The sequence below is a fragment of the Bidens hawaiensis genome, unplaced genomic scaffold (assembly GCF_021521415.1).
Source record: "Bidens hawaiensis isolate Kalapana, Puna unplaced genomic scaffold, B.hawaiensis_p1.1 tig00017381_1, whole genome shotgun sequence".
NCBI classification, from domain to species: domain Eukaryota; kingdom Viridiplantae; phylum Streptophyta; class Magnoliopsida; order Asterales; family Asteraceae; genus Bidens; species Bidens hawaiensis.
Genome location: NW_027492633.1, coordinates 389,436 through 410,904, shown reverse-complemented (window position 1 = coordinate 410,904; position 21,469 = coordinate 389,436). Strand labels below are relative to the sequence as shown.

Below are 21,469 nucleotides of genomic sequence, written 5' to 3'. Positions count from 1 at the left end.
ATGAACTACAAATTTGGGTCAAGATATATTGAATATATTGAAGATATTTTAAATTAAATGATTGATTTTATATTTAATATAACAATTTGAAAATTTGATTAAATCATATATACAAGTATATATTTGTGAAACTGAATATTTTATTTACGACATTAGAAGAAAGAGTATCATCGTAAAATATGTATGACTTTTAACATGCATAAAATTAATCAAGTTTGGAAATTAAAAATATATATATATATATATATATTTTATTTGTGATGGTACCTAAATTTTTCTTATAATGGTTATATATAACTTAATTATGGATCGTAATAGAGCATTTGAGTAACCCTTTTTATTTCGTAGTCAAACCTCAAATGTGTTGTTAATAAACTTTTAGCATTGAACCAATATAGTATGGTAAATAAGTTTGATATATATTTTATTGGTTTTGTCTTATTTTTATATTCACCATGATGATGATTGTTGTATATATTATCGTAAGCATCTTCATATAACACTGTTAATTATAATTCCTAAGTTGTATAAGATTCGAATATGTGAAAACTTCACAAGACATAAATGATAATGTGTTATTAAGTGAAATAATAAGTTGATAGAGATAGTCATTTTTTGTTTCCAAGTAAATTGATAAATATTTGTGAATGGTTGATAGTTAATACGTACATAAATCATATACATTTGTTTGTAAGTAATGAAAACTCTTATCTCATAATGTTATACTATAACTTATATTTTATATGTTGAAATGTTATAATGGTGGGTACTCTATTATTTCACATTATGTATGCTTACAACTGACAAAAGTTTTGGTTTTTTCTTTATTACTCTAATGAAAGAGATAAATGTACTTATATATGGCACCTCAAGTGTCATATTTCCTAAATCTCATTGTTGAAGGTTCCAAAATTTAGTATGATAAAACTTACATGACTCATTCATGTAATTACTTCTCAATACTTGTTATATGAAGAGAAGATTAATTATGAGAAAAAATCGAAAACGATAATTTTTCATCAGTCAAACCTTAAGTATGCTCCTGAAGTAGCATATCATTAAAACATATGAAATGTTTGATATGATTTTATATCAGTTGTTTGATGAATAATGAAAAACCATGAAATTGGTTTTGTTATACCCCATTCCCTGAAGTGAATATATATTGATCGTTGTGATCATTGGCATAATTTAAAAGATAGTAAGGATGATCATACTAATAATGAGATCGAGCACTAGAATTGGAAAATGGATTGATCACATATGAGAACAAAATATGTAACACAAATGTGAAATCACATGATTGCTTGAAGCGATAATACAATGTTCTCTCATATTTATAGTGTTGTATTAAATAAGTATAATACATATACAATCATAAACCTGTAGTTTATGGATATCTAATGGTATGACCGGTTAGACCACACCGAGTCAGTGATGTGAAATTTATTGAAGAACCAAAAGATTATTCCTAATTTATACATGTAATATTGCTCTCAAGGAGAATTGTTTGTTTACCAACTGAGAAAGGGTGTAAATCCCTAAACATTATGGAAATGAGAAAAGGATACACAAATGCTCACATGATACCATTTAGTGTTTTCAAAATCGATGCATCGTCTAAATGGTTATCAAGATCGCAACTTCAGTTTGCATGATCTATGGCTTAGCTATAAGATAGCAAACATATTATTCCATATTGGTATATTTACATTCGGTTATAATAATGAATTTGATTTCTAAGTTAATAATGATCATTGGAATAAGTGTTAAACTTCATAAATATGTTCTTACATATATTGTTTCGTTAAATACGATTACTCAACGTCTGTAATTGGTTGCAAAGGCAATTATCACGAGAGCAAAGATTCATGTTTGTATTTGAGTACATTTTACATGTCTTTAAACTTATTCACATCAAGCCAACAAGTTATGATACTTCCTCCCCATTGCAATTGGTTTTTTGTCAGTAGTCAAATACTTCTCATCTAATATTTCGTATGTGTTATATACTGAAAATCCACCACAAGACACAAAGATGAGACCACAAAGGAAGTTGGGAATTTATGTCGGTATTAAATATTATATATGATTAAATACTTAGAGCCATTATTGAGATATTTGCTTATGGCTCATTGGTTTTCACTTTAGTGAATTGATGTTCCCAACATCAGGGGGAGATATAAGGCAGTTGGAAAATGAATTTAGTTGGAATGAATTATCATTGATCCTCAAACTAGATTAAATAAACTGAAAATACAATGGATAATTCATGTATACAACTTATCGAATCAATTACCAGACAATTCACTGACCAAAATAGAGTGTCTATCTAAGACATATACCAACTGCTAATGCTCCAATTAAAGTTGTCTAAGAAGGACAAAAGCATGTTGATAATGTGTCTAATACACACGTGTAACATGGTAGACCAATCGATTCCAAAGATTAAATTTCCACGCTAATTGGAGCAAGTAATAAAGATGGTCAAGTCGAGGCACAATAAAAAGGTCTCATGAAAGAGATTAGACATGATGGTTCTTGAAGAACCTTAGGTACCTGAAAACAAAGAGCTCTCAATAAATTATATTGTATCATGTCTACAAAGATATATGGAATTGAAATAAAGTCGACGTCGTTATAATTTTATTTATATATATAATTAGCGCTTGAAATGATGATGAGGATCAAGATTCTAAATCTGCCTATAAAAAATTGATTGGCCGAAGTGGAAAAACGCAAACAGGGCATAGTTGAATTCTTTAAATAACGGAAAGTTTGTTGGACCAGCAGTCCGTACAACTAAAGTTGTAAAATGTGTTAGATACAAACGGGTCTTGTATATGAGTTATGAAAATTCATCAAGTGATATAAAGCAAAATTGATGGCACAAATTTTTTTTGCAAAGACCCATGATTAATTATGAGGATTGAGGAGACACATTCTCCAATGGTGGAAGCAATGACTTTCCGATAACTAAAAAGTCTGGTAATATAAAGAGAGAATTGATATGCGTCCAATAAATATTATGATTCAGTTGATACTGAAAGTTTACAAGAAAGTTTTTGAACGATTTGAATTAACAAATCATGTAAAAGTAAGTTCTCGAGAATACAATGATTTTTGTGTATAGAGTCATATTTAAATATGTTGCGGTTATTGAAAGTTGAACATAAATAGAACTCCTAAAGAGTTTCCTGAGATAGTTGAATACCTGAAAGGTTAACTAATACATCTTAATGATGGAATTTTTGTGCATCAATAAGCATACACATAGAAGAGAATCTATATTATGAGTACAATATCTCAATAAACACAGAAATGGTTCAATATGGATGATACGTAATACAAAATTGATGTTTTTAAATGAGCAAGTTTATGCAGCAAAAATCCTATAAAGTGAATACACATGCATAATTTGTCAAGTTGGAAAGAAGTTCATGATGAATTGGTAAATGCATGGATTTATGCTTATTAAGTATGGATTAATCGGATTGAGCTTGATACAAATCAAGAGACATTTTGATAAAGAGGGAGATAAGTTGGATATAAATAGCCATACTTTTTATCAAAATTTCACTCTTAAAAGTTCACCAAAATCATACACTCATGATGTACACATCATCAAGAGAAACTTATGAACTTTTAAAGAGAAAATTATTTTTTCAAAGACCTTGACAATGTGTGATTATTGCTCGACTTATAGTTCGAGTATATGTGTAATTATATGTTTATAAATCCATCGAAGAACTAAAAAATGTTGAGACATTTTATCATGGACAAATTTAATCAATTTAGCACGTTAAAGAATGTCAAATAATGACTCTATATCATTTCCTATATGAATATGAAATATTATTGGAAATATCATAATGCATATATGCATTATGTCATACTGTTAGTTATATAGGATTATTATTTTCTTGTTTATATTTATCAGCATGTGTCATGCTAGGAGACATCCGAATGAGCTAAAACATATATTTCAGGTATGAAAGATATGTGTTTATATTTTACTAACCCATCAAAACAAGTTTGGTTAGTTTTGTTTATGCAGAGAAACACATTAAGGTCATAGTGTTTACCAGATTAAGCAATAGAAGTTTTCATGTGAAGATCATACAACATTATTCAACTTAAAGATTCAAATGTCAAGTGACGAAGACGCAAATGATTGACCACAAAAGTTTTGGGTAACTTTCACGGAAGATCGATATATACCGTTTTAAAGGATATATAAATCAGGGGGAGACAATACGTGTTGCACTCTTTTTCCCTTAGCTATGGTTTTGTCCCACTGGGTTTTTTTAGTAAGGTTTTTAATGAGGCAACATCTCCAAGCGTATCGAGTTGATAACCAAGGGGGAGTGTTATAAATATATATTATTGTGGTTATTAATACCAAATATAGTTAGGCTTTTACTCCAAGTTATCTTCTCCTATATATACATATCTTTGTATCATATTGTAGAACACACCTGATTAATGAAATCACCATCTTTCTCTCTACATCTCTTTCTCACATGTTTGGCTATTAGGCTTGTTTCACAACAATACTAATTTAAAGTTAAAGAGAATTATATTATTACTGTGTGGTTCTTCTAAAAGAAAAGTCATGAATTCCATTTCGGTACATAGTTTTTGCATCTCTCCAAAGTCCAAACTAATAAAGTATCGCGGGTGATTTCTAATACTTAACACCAAACATGCAATGCTTATAATAAATCAGAATATCACCTGGTGAACTTCAGCCCTCTAAAAACATAAAAATCTAATGAATCCTGAATAGTACTTCATTTGTTTCAATAAAAGTGTCATGGTTTGAAAATACAAAGTTTAAGCTAGATTGAACGATGGATTTCTTTGCTTACAAAATGACGTGCTATTTACTTTCGACCGTATTGACATTTTTTCTTTAGGTGATTTACCTTTTGTTAATTATAGTTACTGATATTGTATTATAAGTGTTTAGTTATAACTTTTAACTAGGGGTGTTGTTTGGGTTTTTCAATCGGGTTTCAGGTTTTTTGGGTCGAGTTTTTTGGTTTTATGTTGTAGGAATCTTACCCGTTTACTGACCCAAATGAGATTTGTGTTAATCAGTTTGAGTTTATTAGGGTCGGGTTAATAAGTATTCGGGTTTCAAAGCTCAAGGTGGAATGCAGCTTTAAATTTAACTTAGCATGGTATTAGTTAGATAATAATCACAATTCACAATTCTTGTTTCAATCAATTTTTTTGATGGCTTTTGTCACCCATCAGTAGGCCGTATATATAATCGACTAGCGGTGTTATTCGGGTTGTACTTTTGGGTTTCAGGTTTCTCGGGGTTGGAAATTTTATTTTGAGTACTCATACCTGACCCTAATCTCTCCCGGGTTACTCGGGTTCGGGTTATTCAGATTCGGGTTTTATGAGTACAGGTCAATCGGGTTTCAAGTATTTGACCTAAAAAACTATAAGTGTACATATATGCTAAAATTCTAGCAAATATATCATCTTTAAAATTTAACTTACATAAGCAAACAACAAACCACATAACCCAAAATACACAATCTTTTAACATTTAGTTCTTTTAACGCTGATTAAATATGTGACACCTTAACACTGATAAAAATTGATATGTTTTTTCTTATTAAATATACATATAGTTTTAGGATAACACATAGTTCCTTTTTTATATATAAGGGAAATTGAGTAATATTTATATACAACTTTTTCTAAAACATGCTATATAACAAAATTAACATGATGCAATGTGAAAATTTTCTCCATGAGCCACATGATATTTAAAAACTAAAATAATTTCACATATCACTACCAATGAGTTGAATATGTCAAGGTAGGATATAAAATAAATGAATTAAAGAGTTAGTCAAATAGGTTATTGGGGTATACCCGAAACCCATAAAAAAGTACTTGATACTCTACTCGTATTAGTTCGGGTTGTACTCGGGTTTGTAAGATTAGGGTTTGGGTTTCATGAGTACGAGTACTTTTGGGTTCGGGTTAATACTCATTCGGGTCGGATTTCGGATGAAAATGACAGCCCATACAAATTAGATAGTCCTTATTCCAAGTCCAAATCAAAATCCAAAAACAAAAACCCATCAGGCCCTCAACCTCCACAATCCACAATTCCACATATCACACAACCACTTCATTGTGGAATTTGATATTATCTTGGCCCAGTAGTAGATACAAAAATGACATGACACCAGGGGTAACAGGCCCAATATGGTTTGTAAACGTATTTAGGGCAGCCCAAACCGCTTGTCGCTCGAACTCGCTCGTCGCTCGCTTGGAAGTTGCTCGGAAAATACTCGCTCGTTTTTTCGCTCGATTGTAAACAAGCCGCTCTGCTCGGTTCGGTTTGCAAACGAGCCAAGCAACGAGCAAAGGTCTGCTCGGTTCGGTTCGGCTCGAATATTTTTAATTTATTTTATATATAACTATATATGAATAAATATATAAATATATAGACAAAACCAATAAATATAAGCTTACAATTTTTTTAACCCCTTCAAATTTTTCCTATTTCGTCAATATTATAGTTTTATTTGTTCCCTTCAAGTTTTTAGAATACTAGAAGTGTGTTTACATGATCAATTTATCTCACTTCAAACTTACTTTTAATAAAAACTTGCAATCTATTACACGTTTGTCTAAAAACTACTAATTTATTTATAAAATATATAATTTACAACCTTTAAACTTGTTTCTTATTGAAAATATTAAAGTGAAAAACAAATAAATAATGCTCGTAATCGCTCGATATTCGATCGAAAAATGCTCGATTCGATTTTGGCTCGTTTCGGTTATCGCTCGGTTCGAATTTCAGCCGTTCGGTTCGGTTCAGTTGTAAACGAGCCAAGCAACGAGCAAACCTTCGCTCGGTTCGGTTCGGCTCGTGAACAGCCCTAAACGTATTGAACTATTGATTCTTCCTTCTAGAGTATTATTCATTGTGTAGAGTTTTACGGTTTTTTAATATTTATTTCCATTTCCATCTCTTTTAAAGATATGATTATGTTGCTCATCCACGGGTACACGTATATAGAAACTATGGTTTACTGCTCCGGAGGTTCACTGTAACCATAGTTCTTATAGACATTAACCCGAATTAATAACCAACATAGTTGAACCGGAATAACCAAAAGATATAAAACCAAAACCGCCAAAAGGCAAAAGATATAAAACCAACAAACAAACTTTCAGTTTTTGTATGGTTCCGAAAAACTGAATTTCGTCGTCACGTTGTGTTGATTATTGCAATATGCCATATATGATCACGGGCTACGACTAGATTACTTGGATCGATGATATTTTGGACGAATAGAAGATGGTAATGAAGTTTTATTTTTTACTCAAATACTAACGCGTTCATTTGGGCCATTAAAGCCCAAACCGTAAAACCCAAAAAATAACCATAACTAGAAATTAAAAATCATAAAATACAAAAACAAGACGATTAAATCAAAAACAGAATTCTCGAGGTTTTGCTTTTGTTTGAGCCTAAAACAAATTAACCTAAACCTAAACTGACCCATGCATACCCTTAATTATCAGTTTATGTCGATCAAGATGTTTTCCATTTTTTTTATGAGGAAGAATTCAGGACTTAGCATGAGAATTGTGTTTTTCATTTTTATGCAACACGGGTCTTGATCTGACCGTGTCAAAACTCAATAAAGTGTTTGGTTTCATTGCGGTCTTTTAAGGTGTCAACACACAATATCAATAACAAGTCAATACAACTAAATAAAGGGTGCAGATTAGTCAAACAGTTTAACATCATGAAAATGTCTAACGGAGTGTTCAATATTAACTTAATTTACAAAATGACACGTCCAGTTGGAAGTTATTTGTTTAATAAACAAACAAAAATAACGCGTCCAGTCACAGATTTCTGTGTATAAACTTAAATTTAACCCCGAAATTTGAAGCAATTCTAGATGAAAATCAGTGACTGTTATGGATTGTTGTTTCATGTGCGGTATAGTGCGCGTACTTTATATAATTTGTTTAAATCATATGTCTAGGTATATGGGTAGCCGGATAGGCCAATGTTTTTTCATCTGGTAGAGCGAGTACTCTTTGGAGTAGATGCGGGAATAATTGTGTGATTTGAAGATGGTGTTTCAAAGCTCGTTTTCCACTTAACTTTTGAATTTTCTAGGATTTTAGACTTTATCTTTGTTTACTTTCAAAATGTTGGATGTAACAATATATCATGGTACTTGGACTTCATGTCTAAATATTCACGTTTAATTCTTATCGATGTTTGTTTATTTGTATTTGTGTTCATTTATATTCGCGAATTGTTTTTTTAAGATAATAACGAACATTAATGATAAAAAACACGTTAGTTTTCTTAAGGGACAAACATGAACTAGAAGAGTACGTGTTTGTTTGTGTTCATTTGTTTATTTGGAACAACTTAACCAACGATTTTTAAATGGTCATAACTTTTCCAAACATTAAATTTTTTAAAGAAACATACATTGTGTAAACGAGCATTTTATAATCTTTAATTTGAGTATAATATTGTTATAGTTTTTATTTAAAAAATGCATGTTACATGATTACCAATACATGTGTACTTTGCCGCATTGTGCAAACACCTTAGTAGTGTACACACACAGACACAAACTAGAGGAGGGAACAAACGCGTTGTTAACAAGCTATGTTGAGCCAAGACTAACTCAACTTAATTTGGTATGGCTTTACAACTTATATTATTATTAGAAGGGCTAAACATATAGCTTAATTTGCTAAATAGCTAAAATTAAAATTTTACTTAGGCAAAGTACTAAGTATGTAAGTTGTACCATTATTAATTTTTGCAAGAAGATCACATTGCCTTTTATGTAGTAGAGATGGTTCCTTCACTTTATTTCTTCATTAATATGGATTAAGGAACAATAAGTAATGCTTTTAATAAAAAAAATGGTAATCATTATAATGCTTTTAAATATGATCTAAATTTGTTTTTCTCACCATATGTATTACGGAGTATAATATAGTACTGATATTTTATGACTAAAAATGTGAGTTAAACACATGCGGAAAGAATTCAATTCACACGTATAAAAACCTCGGGTATACCTTAATGGCTTAATGTCCATGGCGTTAAGGCTGATTTGGCAAGGGTTAACTAGCGTAACATCACCTCCTTCATGGGTAAAAGGGCGTTGAAGACAAGATGAGTTAAAGTGTTAACGGGCTTTAAAACATTTTACGTACACACAAAATAATATATAATTTATGTTTAAATTAATTTGTGAAGGGTTAAGAGGCGTTAAGCCATTTCTTTAGAGGTGGATTGAAATGAGTAAAGTAGGTGATGTGACGTCTACAATAGTTCGTGAAGTTAAGGGGTGTGAATATATACCCCATGGCTTAAAGAATCCTTGCTTTGTTTAAAACACGTTAAAAAGTTTCATATATCAAAGCCTAAAAAAAATAAATGTTAAAAGTATTCTATAACTTTGTTTAGAAGTAAGTTATAATGTAATTGTTTTATTTGTGTCAATATATAAATATGTCTGTATCCATATGAATTAATTTGTTTTACTAATGACGATAATTTATGGTGTTATTTTCGCAGGACAAGTTATGGAATAAAAAACAGAAAATTATAATGCATGCCGTTTGGTTTTATCCTTGAGGTTCCTTTGTTTATGTCAATTAGTAAATGTCTTGATCTCCATCTTTTAATTATTTATATATTTTTGTCTTTAATATAATATTAAAATATGATTTGTTCAAAATTAAAATAAACAAAATTATGGAAACTTATTATCGTCTTTACGTTGTTGGCTAATCTTTTTACATTAGATACATCGATATTCATCGATGGAAACCATGTGGAAATTTTGGGTGATTGATGGAGAAATATAACAATAAATTATAACACATTTATTAAAATATTACTAAGATGTGAAAAATTATATTGACTGGAGTTTTAGAATTTTGTTAGTTTGTTTAATATTCTAATTTGTGTCGCCTTCTTTCTAATTTTATAACAGATTTATTAGGCTCGGGGGTATACTTTAACGTCCAGGGTATTAAAGCTAAGTTGACAATGGTTAACGAGTAACATACCACTCATTTCATGAGTTAAGGGTAGTTAAATGCAAGGTGAGTTAAAATGTTAACGGCTTTTAAAATCTTCTACACACACAATAATTTAACAATCAATTTTACATTAAATAAAGAGAGGTAAGGTAAGTTAAACAATTTTCTTCGGGCGAGGTAAAGTAGATGACACGATACCTACTTAAGAGAGGAAGGAGACAATATGTGTGGAAGGAGTCGAAGATGAAAGAAAAGGGGTGGACTGTCAGGGAGGAGAGAGGAAGGGGACAATATGTGTGGAAGGAGTCGAGCAACGTTAACATATCGAGAATTATAAGGATGACAAATAAACTTGAAATCGATGGGCAGATACGAAACATTTGGGGTGGGTAACGAAATGAGCATTTCGAGTACGGGACCATATATTTGTTTTAAAATATTTCGCGTTATAGGTCAAATATATTATTTGGGATAATAGCATAATTTATGAACTTTTACTTACATATTCGATATTTTATTAAAAAGTAAAAACAACTATCAAGAAGCTAACCAATGATCAAAAAATTACAAATTCAAAAGGGGTTTTTTTAAACACTCCACCCAACTCAAGTTTTTCTTCCGATTCTTATTACTGACCCATAAAAAAGAGACAGTAGTTATATCATCAAAAACTGTCTCTTTTCATATGTTCTTGATCCCGAAATCCCAATCATTCCTGATCCGTCACAGCTTCCACCAATTCGTAAAAACAATAGCCTCGACGACCACCTTATTCGATTTCTTCGATTGCAGCGCCTCTACCCAGGCAATGACTTTGGCATGCCTTTTCGGATCCAGAACAACTAACTCCAACCATCGGCCAATCGCATATTAAGCGTTTACACATTACAACAATGATGATATGTTTTTATGAAAATTACATAGAAACATATACACTCGATCTGGCAGTTATTTGGACCGGATATGAAATTAACATGAATTATAATCGAATATCAGACCGAGTACATAATTTATTTCAAATCTTCTTCAATAAGATCGATGATTGAGATGAAACACCTGAAATTAAAATGATTATAATTATGTAAAAGTAAGATGAAACAATTAGACAAAAGAACATGAAGTGAAGGAAACATTTAGTATTTAACGACCAAACAATTTGGAACTAGAGTAGTTAAATTCTAATCACTCTTTTAAAAAAATATAAAATTAAAATAAAACTATTTAGACTTAGTATAGATGGAATTGTTATTTTTATATTAAAATAAAAGGTTATGTTTCACGAAAAGTGACATTTCGTCTCATCTATGAATTTTGATGAAACTGGTTAAATAACATTTAAATGGGTATAAAGGTCATGTTTCACGAAAAGTTGACACGATAGATAATAAAGTTATACATTAAAGGCTAATTTATTCGATAATATATATAAATGTTATATTTATAAAAAAGTCGGTAAAGTATCACAAATATGTAAATATGTTAGTGATTAAGCTAGAAGCACGACATTCCTTATGAACTAAGAGCGCTGAAATTAATGGCTTCAGATGGTAAAGCCAGGCCTTAAATGTCACTTTGAGCCATCTGAGTTCGTGGACCTAAAACATTAAGATAACAAGAAGGCATCAGCGAGACGCCCCCGCCTACTTGTTAGTGTAAACCCTTGCCCGAAGTTATCAGGGTTCAAGTCATAGGTTGGCGTGCTGCCTAGAGTCACAACCACAAGGGAAACGAAAGAGCAAAATCGTTAATTAAAACAAGCTTACATTGTCTAGTGACTAAAAGAAATTGTGAATCACGCACATTATAATCAACCAAAACAATCGTCACTATCCAAAGCCAATTAACATAAATAAACAAAAAATGTGTAAAACAAACACATGACATTGTTCTTGAAATATAAATCTAGGATTATGGCTTCCTAAATACTTTCTTAAGTCACAGTGGTTTAGGAAACTTTGTTATGAAGGTAGCCAGTAGTTGCTAGCTATTAAATGTTTTAAAACTTGATAATAAGTTGAAGAAAAAGATAGGTTTCTCTCTATATTTTTCGAAAACATCATATTGAAAGGTTAATATTTAATTCACAACTCACCATTACATCATATATAGACAATCAAGGATGTTACTTAAATATATTAAAAAAAGTTGAAGGGAGGACGACTTGTATATAAATATATAAGCCAAACAAAGACACATACATAATACATGCAAACCCTTTTCTTCTCCTTCATCTTCTTCAATAATTCAAACTAGAAATTATTCTCTGGTTTTGTCTTCGTCACCAACCTTCAATTCCAGATATATTTTGGTTACTTGTTTCTTGTTAAATTAATACAACATAAAACTCTATAACTTATTGGCCAAAAAGATATGTCAATAGCAGCAGATGAAGGGAGTTTTTCGTCGGGAGAAGACGGTCAGGAAAAGCAAGTTCAAGACCTTAAAACCAACTTCCATGGTGGAACTACACTCCCACCACCACCTCCTAAAAGGAAAAGAAACCTACCAGGTACTCCAGGTTTGTTTGTCTGTTTAATAATTCTTATCGTGGATTTCTTTTAATCCGTGTCGTCTATGAGAGTTGAACCCAATACCTCTATACAGAGGTTTGGAAAACATGTGTGACATTATTTTTAACTCATTAAAGACGTTTAGATATCTTCTAAAGAAATAGATTTTTTCTTGTATTGTCTTGGAAAAATCATATCATTCCATGGCCTCATTTTATAAGATTTGAAGCTTCATAGTTCATACTTCATACAACACAATTTTCAAGTGTACATGGGAAATAATATAAAAAGTAAAATTTTATAGACTAGTAACCAAGTTTCACAAATATTTCATTAACATCATCCAAACTATTATTACTCTAAGGTCACTAATTAAACGTTTATTAGGTGTTTCAGTTACGTACTCTGAAACTTTTTTAAATGTAAAATTAAAAAAAAAAAAAGTGAATAAAATAAACTATATTGATTCTAGTTACTATATAGTACTTATATTCTTTTGTTAACTTAAAATATGAAGTAATAATGGGAAAAAAATCAATGAAACTATTATTTATTTTAAATCGTTTATTTAAGAATTTTTGGTATTTATAAGAATTTCATTAAATGAGATTTTTACTTTTATCACAATTAATAGCTAGCTTAAATACTTTTTAAAAAATTTACACAGATCCTACAGCAGAAGTGATTGCATTATCACCAACGACACTAATGGCCACAATCAGGTTTGTCTGTGAAATGTGCAACAAAGGATTTCAAAGAGACCAAAATCTACAATTGCACCGAAGAGGTCATGATCTTCCATGGAAACTGAGACAACGAACTAGCACAGATGCTCGGAAACGTGTGTATGTATGTCCTGAACCATCTTGTGTTCATCACAATCCGGCTCGGGCACTAGGGGATCTTACAGGGATCAAAAAACATTATCGTAGGAAACATGGAGAAAAGAAATGGAAATGTGACAAGTGTTCAAAGAAATATGCGGTTCAGTCGGACTGGAAGGCTCATCAAAAGACTTGTGGCACTCGCGAGTATAAGTGTGATTGTGGGACTATCTTCTCTAGGTTTGATTTACAAGATAGTCATTGTTAATTATGGATGCAGTCATGACCCATGGTTCTCTAATCTTTTACTAAATAAAATTAATGTTTTTTTTCTATATTACAGGAGGGATAGTTTTATAACTCATAGAGCGTTTTGTGATGCGTTAGCTGAAGAAAACAACAAGGTGAACCAAGAAATATTACAACCTCAACATCTTAATGATCATTTAATGACATCTAAGTTAAACGACTCTCGAAACAAAGGGTTAATCGGGTTACCAGATTTCAACAATTATGACCCGAAACACCAGACCAAGTCTCTTCCTCAAGAGCTAGTTCCAATGCCGTTCAAGCCATTGAACATGTCGGGTGGCATGTTCGCTAGTAGCTCGGGCACCCTATTTGGAAACCCAAGAGGTGGATCCTCATCATCTTCTGGGCTACAACTTAGCTCACCAAATGGCTCGTCGGGCTATGGGTACTTCCAAAACGAAAGTAAAGATGGAGGTTTGCTTTCTGGGCCCGCGGGCCATATGTCCGCGACAGCCTTGCTTCAGAAAGCAGCCCAAATGGGTGCTACTGCAAGCAATGGAATTAATTCCCCAATGATGCAAAAGACCTTTGTCACAAGCATGACTGGCCCGGATCAACTTAGTTCACCCGGGCCAAGGCCCACATCACCCTATGGTTTTCAACGGGCTAGTACCTATGATGACTTTCATGTCCAACGTAATCAAACAACTATGGTTGGATTAAATGCGAGTAGTGAAGGATATAATATTTTTCAAAATCCCAACCAACAAGATATGTTTGGGCCCGGCCCAAATCCCGTTATGAATGATATAGGGATTTATAGTGAAATGTTAATGGGAGGAGATCAAAGTAATCAATTTGCAAAGAATGTGGAGAATCGCGAAGATAAAAGTGATGAAAACTCTGTCTTCATTCAAGGTATGGGGAATAGCACGTCAAAGTTTGGTGGTGGTGGCGGTGGTCATGGCGGAAACGACACGTTAACAGTTGATTTCTTAGGTATTGGAGGATCTAGACCACTAAATATCCAAGAACAACAACGGTTGAATGGGTTTGAAGCAGCAAGTCAAGTAATGAATCCTTTTCAACAACTTATCCACGGGGAGTCTTCAGCCCATGAAAAGCCCATTTGGGATGAATGAGACCGGGAGGCCAAAGCCCATTTGTAAGAGATCATTATGTTAAGATGAAGTAAAATGGTCCTGAAGAGCGTTAATGGACTTAATGGGCCAAATGGGTTTTGTGCTTTGTTAATTGGTCATGAAACTAACTTTGTAATGGTTAAGGATTTATAGACGCTTGCCAAAATGCCAATTGCCATCTTGTTTATGAAAAGAAAAATGATCAATAATTTGTTAACTTCATCTTATTTTTTTATATATCAATAGTTATATGAAACTGTTAATACTTATCTGATTTTAAATATTGGATCATCAACAAGGTTCCTAGTTCATATCACTAGTTTAGAGCGAAATATACCGCAATTAACATGGATGAAACACGTGATGCTCAAAACTTCCGAGAATAGCAGGACCACAAGTCCAAAGCAAGTTCTCACTCTTAGGATCAAGAAATAGAAAGCCAATGTAAAGGTAATAATATACACAAATCCAAAAGGTAAAGCCACAAGAGATTATGTATTCTTTCACCGCAATCAACCTAGACACCAGAGTAGCAATTGCCTTGTATTACATAGACCCATCCGTGTGGCGTTTGATTTAGTACTCTAGTAGACCCACTTACACTCAACAATGTTGACCTAAGAGGGCAGTGCTAACATCTATTGCACGGCGACAAAAAAGATAACAATAATTGTTGGTCGAGATCTAGCTCCGATACCATGACTAAATTGGAAGGAGAGCAACTAGATGATAATGCATAACATTGTCTTCTTATATATCAAGCATTATACATAAATCTCTTTATACGTAGAAAATGTTTCAAACATATACTTATGAAACTAAAAAACTAATGAGATGAATACAATAAATTAGAGATTAATACCAACTCTAAACTCATTTCCAAAATATGTGTTTAACACACACTCGGACGCCCGTCGGGTAATTACGCGTCGTGTTTCATTTAGACTAGGGTTGTGCAACAATTCGGACTCGCGAACCGGAATAAAGAAATGACTGAGAAATAGAACCGGAACCGGAATCTGTTATTGTAAACCGGTTCAGTTCCAGAACCAGTAAAGTCGGTTCTCGCTAATCGGTTTTGTGCATAACCGGTTTGATTGTTTATTTATCAAATGAGTTGTGCAAACTTTGCAAATTGCAAAAAAAGCTTATATAATTATATGCAGGGGCGAAGGTTAGTGAGGGCCGGGTGGCCCCGACCCCCGTTTTTTTTTTTGCGTAATAGAGTAAATTTATCTGTTTTCTTCCAAAATTTTGTATACGTGGTGTAAATTTGGCCGTTTTCGGCCGAAAATTTGAGCCTGCCCCCCTCCGTTTTTGAAATTCTTTATACGTTTTGAATCCCCCCCCCCCCGGTGTATTAGTCCAAGCTTCGCCACTGATTATATGCATTCTTCTTTCATGATAAAATTAATTTAGACTGAGGCACCGATTCAGTTCCAGTTCCTCGATTCTAGTGGTTCCGAAACGTGTTTTGCCACCCCCTAATTTAGACATTAGCATAGAAGTTAGAATACACGAGTGAAAATTTAATTTCCAAATGAAAAAAAAAAAGTAAAGGGTGCGTAATGATAAGTATTAATATTTGAAGGACAAAAACGCTAACTTAGGCCCGCCGCAATATGCAAGAAACCCTAAAACCCCAAACTCCACAATAATAAAAGTATAAATACGCATCACCATTCACCACTTAATTCCAGAACACCATCGATGAGCAGTTTGCAGGTCTGTATTGTATATTCTCTTTGTGCTTTATTTTGTATGATTTAGAGGTGCGATGATGCTGAAATCTACCTATTTTATGATTTGTTTCATGATTAGAAACAACCAATGGATCCTTCCGAGCACTTAATAATTTAATTATAAGTCCATGGCTTTATAGCCTAGTGATATTTTGGTGGTGGGATAAGGCTTAGGGACCATAAGGTTCTGGGTTCGAATCTCACAAATGGGTTTTCTCAAGATTTATTAGGTTTCTTTCTGAATTGATGGTTAGACATTATTGCCTAGTGGAGATGGATATGATCGCGTGGTTCTGCTGGTGACACGATGATACTCTAGTGGTCAGTAAATGATCCTAGTTTGCCGTTCAAAAAAAAAGAAAAAATAAAAAAATAATTTAATTATAAATGGCATTAAGTTGATGAGAAAGTTGTCGGAAAATACGATGTCGATCGATAAATACTTCTAGACTACAATTATCTGATTAATGTTTATTTTTTTAACTTTTGATTTAAAATTGATTTATGGTGGATGGAAGTGATGATTATTTCCCCAGATGATCGAATCTGATTATACCGTGCGCTATTTTCAATTTCTCTTTTTTTGTTTAAAGAGAATTCAAGCCAGAAATCTGATCCATCTTTTTTATTTTTGTTTTTACTTTTGCAACAATTAATAAACCTTGTGTTTGGTTAATTTTTAAACGGAATTTGATTTTAATTCGATATAAAATAGTTTAAAACTGATTCGCATTCGGTTTAATACGCTGGTTGCAAATTATTGGTTTCAAATTTTCGTCTAAACTTGCATAATCAAATTGAATTTGGGCTAAAATTTTATATGAACTATTCAAATATACAAAAGTTACTATGCCGCAGACAAGTTTACCAGATTCAAAGGTGTTCTAATTTTTAGGTCATTTATGCAAAAAAAAATATTATTCGGACACTAAACCTAGTTTGAACATCATTAGAACTCTTGTGCTTCAAGAAAGCGGTGGAGGATAAGATGTGAGGGTTGATATTTGGAATATGGGTGATCATGGTTTTGTTTGGTTATTGGTGAAACTTAAAATTGAAACTGAAGCTATAGTTATTTTAGAATACCAACCAATCGGTTTTTGATTATTTTTGTTTTCGGTTATTTTCAATTTTTTTATTGTGAGTAGACATTACAAAAATAAAAATTAAAAAATAGAGTACTTCATATATGTATTGAATTCAACGTTTAGACTCAATCTTATTTGTCCGAATATTCATTTATTATCTTATTCGTCTTCAAAGTTTAGACTTAATATTCATCATCTTCATAATCTTCATCACGGCAATGGTAGATTCTTTTGATGTTTTGTTTTTCAATCATAACATCTTAAAAAACACATAGAAAACATAGTTTTATTAAATTGGTAATGTTTGGTTTTTTTTAGTTTATTTAAAATGGATAACTAAACCTAAACCCAAAAATTGTTTTTTCGAAAAACTAATAAGATATTTGTCGGTTAATGCATCGATTTGGTTTTTATTGGTTTGGTTTTTTCGGTTGTTCGTTTTGGTTCGGTTAATTTGGTTTTCTGTTGACCCTTAGTTTGGAATATATGTACTTATATTTTAAAAACTAAATAAAACGTTAATTCTATCAAAAATAAAAAATAAAAAATAAAACTAGTATGTATGCCCGCGCGTTGTGGCGGGGACGCCATAGGGATGTGTTCGGTATGAGCTTGGTTTGCCGGACGGGGGTACAATCTACATTGACATGAAAACTACACGTTGACAATAGTAAAATGCGGCAAAAATTGCATAAAACTGTGCATGCTGCCCTCTTTTGACCGCAGCAAAACCTAACTAATAGTTAAAAGCCTTTAAATTTTCACATAGGAATTTAACAACAAATCTCTAAAATATATTCATATAACAGGTTACTCTTGTTCATGTACTTGAGGGTGTTGGAGAAAATTCATAACGTATTGTTATCATTTTATATTTTTATCTCGATTTCATTCTTACAAGATAGAAATAACTAAACCATTTCCTATCTAGAGTCTAGACACTTACAAACCTTGTAACCTGGAAATGGAAGTTATCATCTTCTCCACCCAACAACCATACTGCTACCAAATGTCTTGCTTCCTAGTTGTAGTTGCAACATACACACCACGGTCATAAATGCGCTGAATATCTTCCTTGTATTTTGTTAACGATCTGTCTGGTATCCTTGGTGTTTACTCAACCACATTCCCCATTTTCAGCTTGCAACTTGGGCCCGTCATGGTTCAACCTCATTGATTCTTCGTTTGGTCCACCTTGAGTTCCCTGGCCCGCTACATTTAGCAAATCCATCACCGTTGAATTTGTTAAGAACTCGTGTACCGACATGGCGACATATGAGACAAAAACAGTGTTTCAGTTCTTTTTTTCGTTTAGGCTCACGAACGTACTCAAGCTCGATAAATGTATCTCTTGCTCGTTTATTTAACAAGGTTATTTTTAGGCTCGAGTTAACCATAAGCTTCTTTATCTTACAAAAGCTCAAATTCGGCCAGTTTATCATTTAGTTATTTTTAACATATTTATGTATAAATATAATGATTATCCTATAAATATGTACGTACGTTTAAAAAATTAAATTAGAATTATATAATATTAGGCACATTTAGGCTCGCAAGCCTACTCAAGCTCTATAAGTGAATGCCATGTATATTTTTTAAACAAGTTTATTTTTAGGCTTGAGCTCGTTTAAACTTGGCTCGAAAAGCAATTCGATCCCAAGTAGCTCATGATTCTCGTTTACACCCTACTGGCTAGACCAATCCACATAAGTATTGCTTTTACTATCCCAGATAGACCAATAATTTCCACCTTCAGTTCTCACAATATAGACAAATATACACCCTTTGTAACCGTATCATCTAGAGGAGTGTGTGGTGCGCTTCGGTGTAATTTTGGAGTAAAACCCAGCCGAACTCCAAAACTTCGGTTTCTAGTTTTTTGAAACCGTTCGCTTTTGTTTTTTATCAGTTTCGGTTTTTCGGTTTGGTTTTGGCACGGTTTCGGCTGCTACAATTTGAAGTTGAAAATTTTATGCCGAAAAGAAAGTTGACCAAAAATGACGACTTTAGGTATAGTTAATTTTATTAATTGTTAACTATTTATTCAATTCTTATAAATCATGTAAAATAAAAATAAAAATAAATAAATTCGGTTCGGTTTTTATTACACCAAAAATCAAAACCGAACCATCAGTTTTAGTTTCGGTTAAATTTTTCCAGTTTTGGTCTTTCGGCTTCTTCAGTTTCAGATTTGTTATTTTGGTTTCTTTGCACACCCCTACGAGTTCTATCCATATGAAATGTTTTAAAATTTCTTAGATTCTTGCAATACTTTCTGTAGAAACATGAAATGAATCTGACCTGATCCATGACGATGTTCCCCGGTCTTCGAGATGAACGAACCACGACTCGATTTTCTTCTCCGGTAGCTTAAGATCTGCAATGGTTTTTGGGGGTGTGGAGGTGACTGCTAAGAAACCTCAAGGATCTCTTGTTTACAGACACAAAAATGGTTATGGTGGTGGCTCTTCTTGAGAACAACCAACCCTTGATAAGGAGGTGGAGACCTCCTTATATAGGGAGCCTCATAGCCACCATCATGATACCTTAATGGGCCTAGCCCAGTTAGGGTTACCTCCACAAAACATCCTCAGCCCAATAACATTGTATTATTCCATATAATAAAATAAGCCAAACATAATAAATTTAGGGTCGTAAAACCGGGTTTAGTACCATACCCCTACAAGCCCCCCAAGTCCAGTGTTGCTCCTAGGCGTTCAAGCGTTTAGGTGGAGCGTTGGACTTTATAAGGTGTGTTAGGACATGAGGCGGTTTTTTCCCTTTTCTTCGGCCTTGTCTTTATTGTCTTTGATTTTTGAGAGGTTTTCTCCATGATGGTGACATGTTGTGATCCTTATGATAATGATGGTGCACTGGCATGAATAAGATATAGCACGCATCATAACAATAGTGGCGCGGGGCCTGATAAAAGATAAAGTGCGCGTCTCGATAATAATGTAATGTAACTTGCGCGCGAGACAGCTTACGAGCTATAAAAATAATAAAGCTTGCGCGCGAGGCGACTTACGAGCTTTAAAAATAATGAAGCATGCGCGAGTTGCGGCTTACGAGCTATAAAAATAATGAAGCATGCGCGAGTTGCGGCTTACGAGCTATAAAAATAATGAAGCATGCGCGAGTTGCGGCTTACGAGCTGTAAAATAATGAAGCATGCGAGAGTTGCGGCTTACGAGCTGTAAAAATAATAAAGCTTGCGCGCGAGGCGACTTACGAGCTATAAAAATAATTAAGCTTGCGCGCGAGGCGACTTACGAGCTATAATATGATGATAATGACTGGCCCACAAGGGCCTCTTCTGCGCAGGATGACTATCCCGGCTTGTCTCCAAAATAATAATGGGGGCACAAACGGCCAGAATAATAATGATGTCATAGGTACTTGTGCGACTCGTAGCCGAACTTGAGGAATTTGTAACCAAGCATGTGCTATTGTTAGTGTTATGGTATTTGGCTACAAGTATTCCACGTCTCTGACACGAGCATCTTTTCTGATTGAGGGAGGTTTCCTTGTTATACTTGTCGGAGCAGAATAAGACCTCCGCTCCAGTTTGTTGATTTAAAAAGTTGCGCTGCGAAGATGTATGCGTTCTTTAGTGATCAGTGTTGGTCTAATCGGAGTGTTGATCTGCAGTGCGCGCATGCATGGAGGTGGAGTGGTGATCCAAGGTCGCGTATGCATGGCGGCTGAAAGTTGATCGCGCATGCACGGCGGAGAGTTGAGCGCGCATGCATGGCGGGAGTTGAGCGCGCATGCACGGCGGAGAGTTGAGTGCGCATGCATGGCGGGAGTTGAGCTCGCATGCATAGCGGA

At 33.3% G+C, this 21,469-nt stretch overlaps 1 protein-coding gene, 1 non-coding gene and 1 pseudogene across 2 annotated transcripts; all 3 read left to right on the top strand.

Moving 5' to 3' along the window:
* The first annotated feature begins 12,306 nt into the window (after positions 1-12,306).
* On the top strand, positions 12,307-14,890 carry LOC143553824 (zinc finger protein GAI-ASSOCIATED FACTOR 1-like). The gene is made up of 3 exons (XM_077043725.1): positions 12,307-12,598; positions 13,258-13,654; positions 13,758-14,890. Exons 1-3 carry the CDS (start codon positions 12,451-12,453, stop codon positions 14,806-14,808), a joined length of 1,596 nt encoding a protein of 531 aa, XP_076899840.1. The 5' UTR covers positions 12,307-12,450; the 3' UTR covers positions 14,809-14,890.
* Positions 14,891-16,576: 1,686 nt separating this feature from the next.
* On the top strand, positions 16,577-16,659 carry LOC143553856 (small nucleolar RNA R41). Its single transcript, XR_013138907.1, has one exon. It is a non-coding gene; the product is annotated as a small nucleolar RNA R41 (small nucleolar RNA).
* A 402-nt stretch (positions 16,660-17,061) lies between these two features.
* LOC143553855 (small nucleolar RNA Z103) lies at positions 17,062-17,170 on the top strand (annotated as a pseudogene).
* Positions 17,171-21,469: the final 4,299 nt, after the last annotated feature.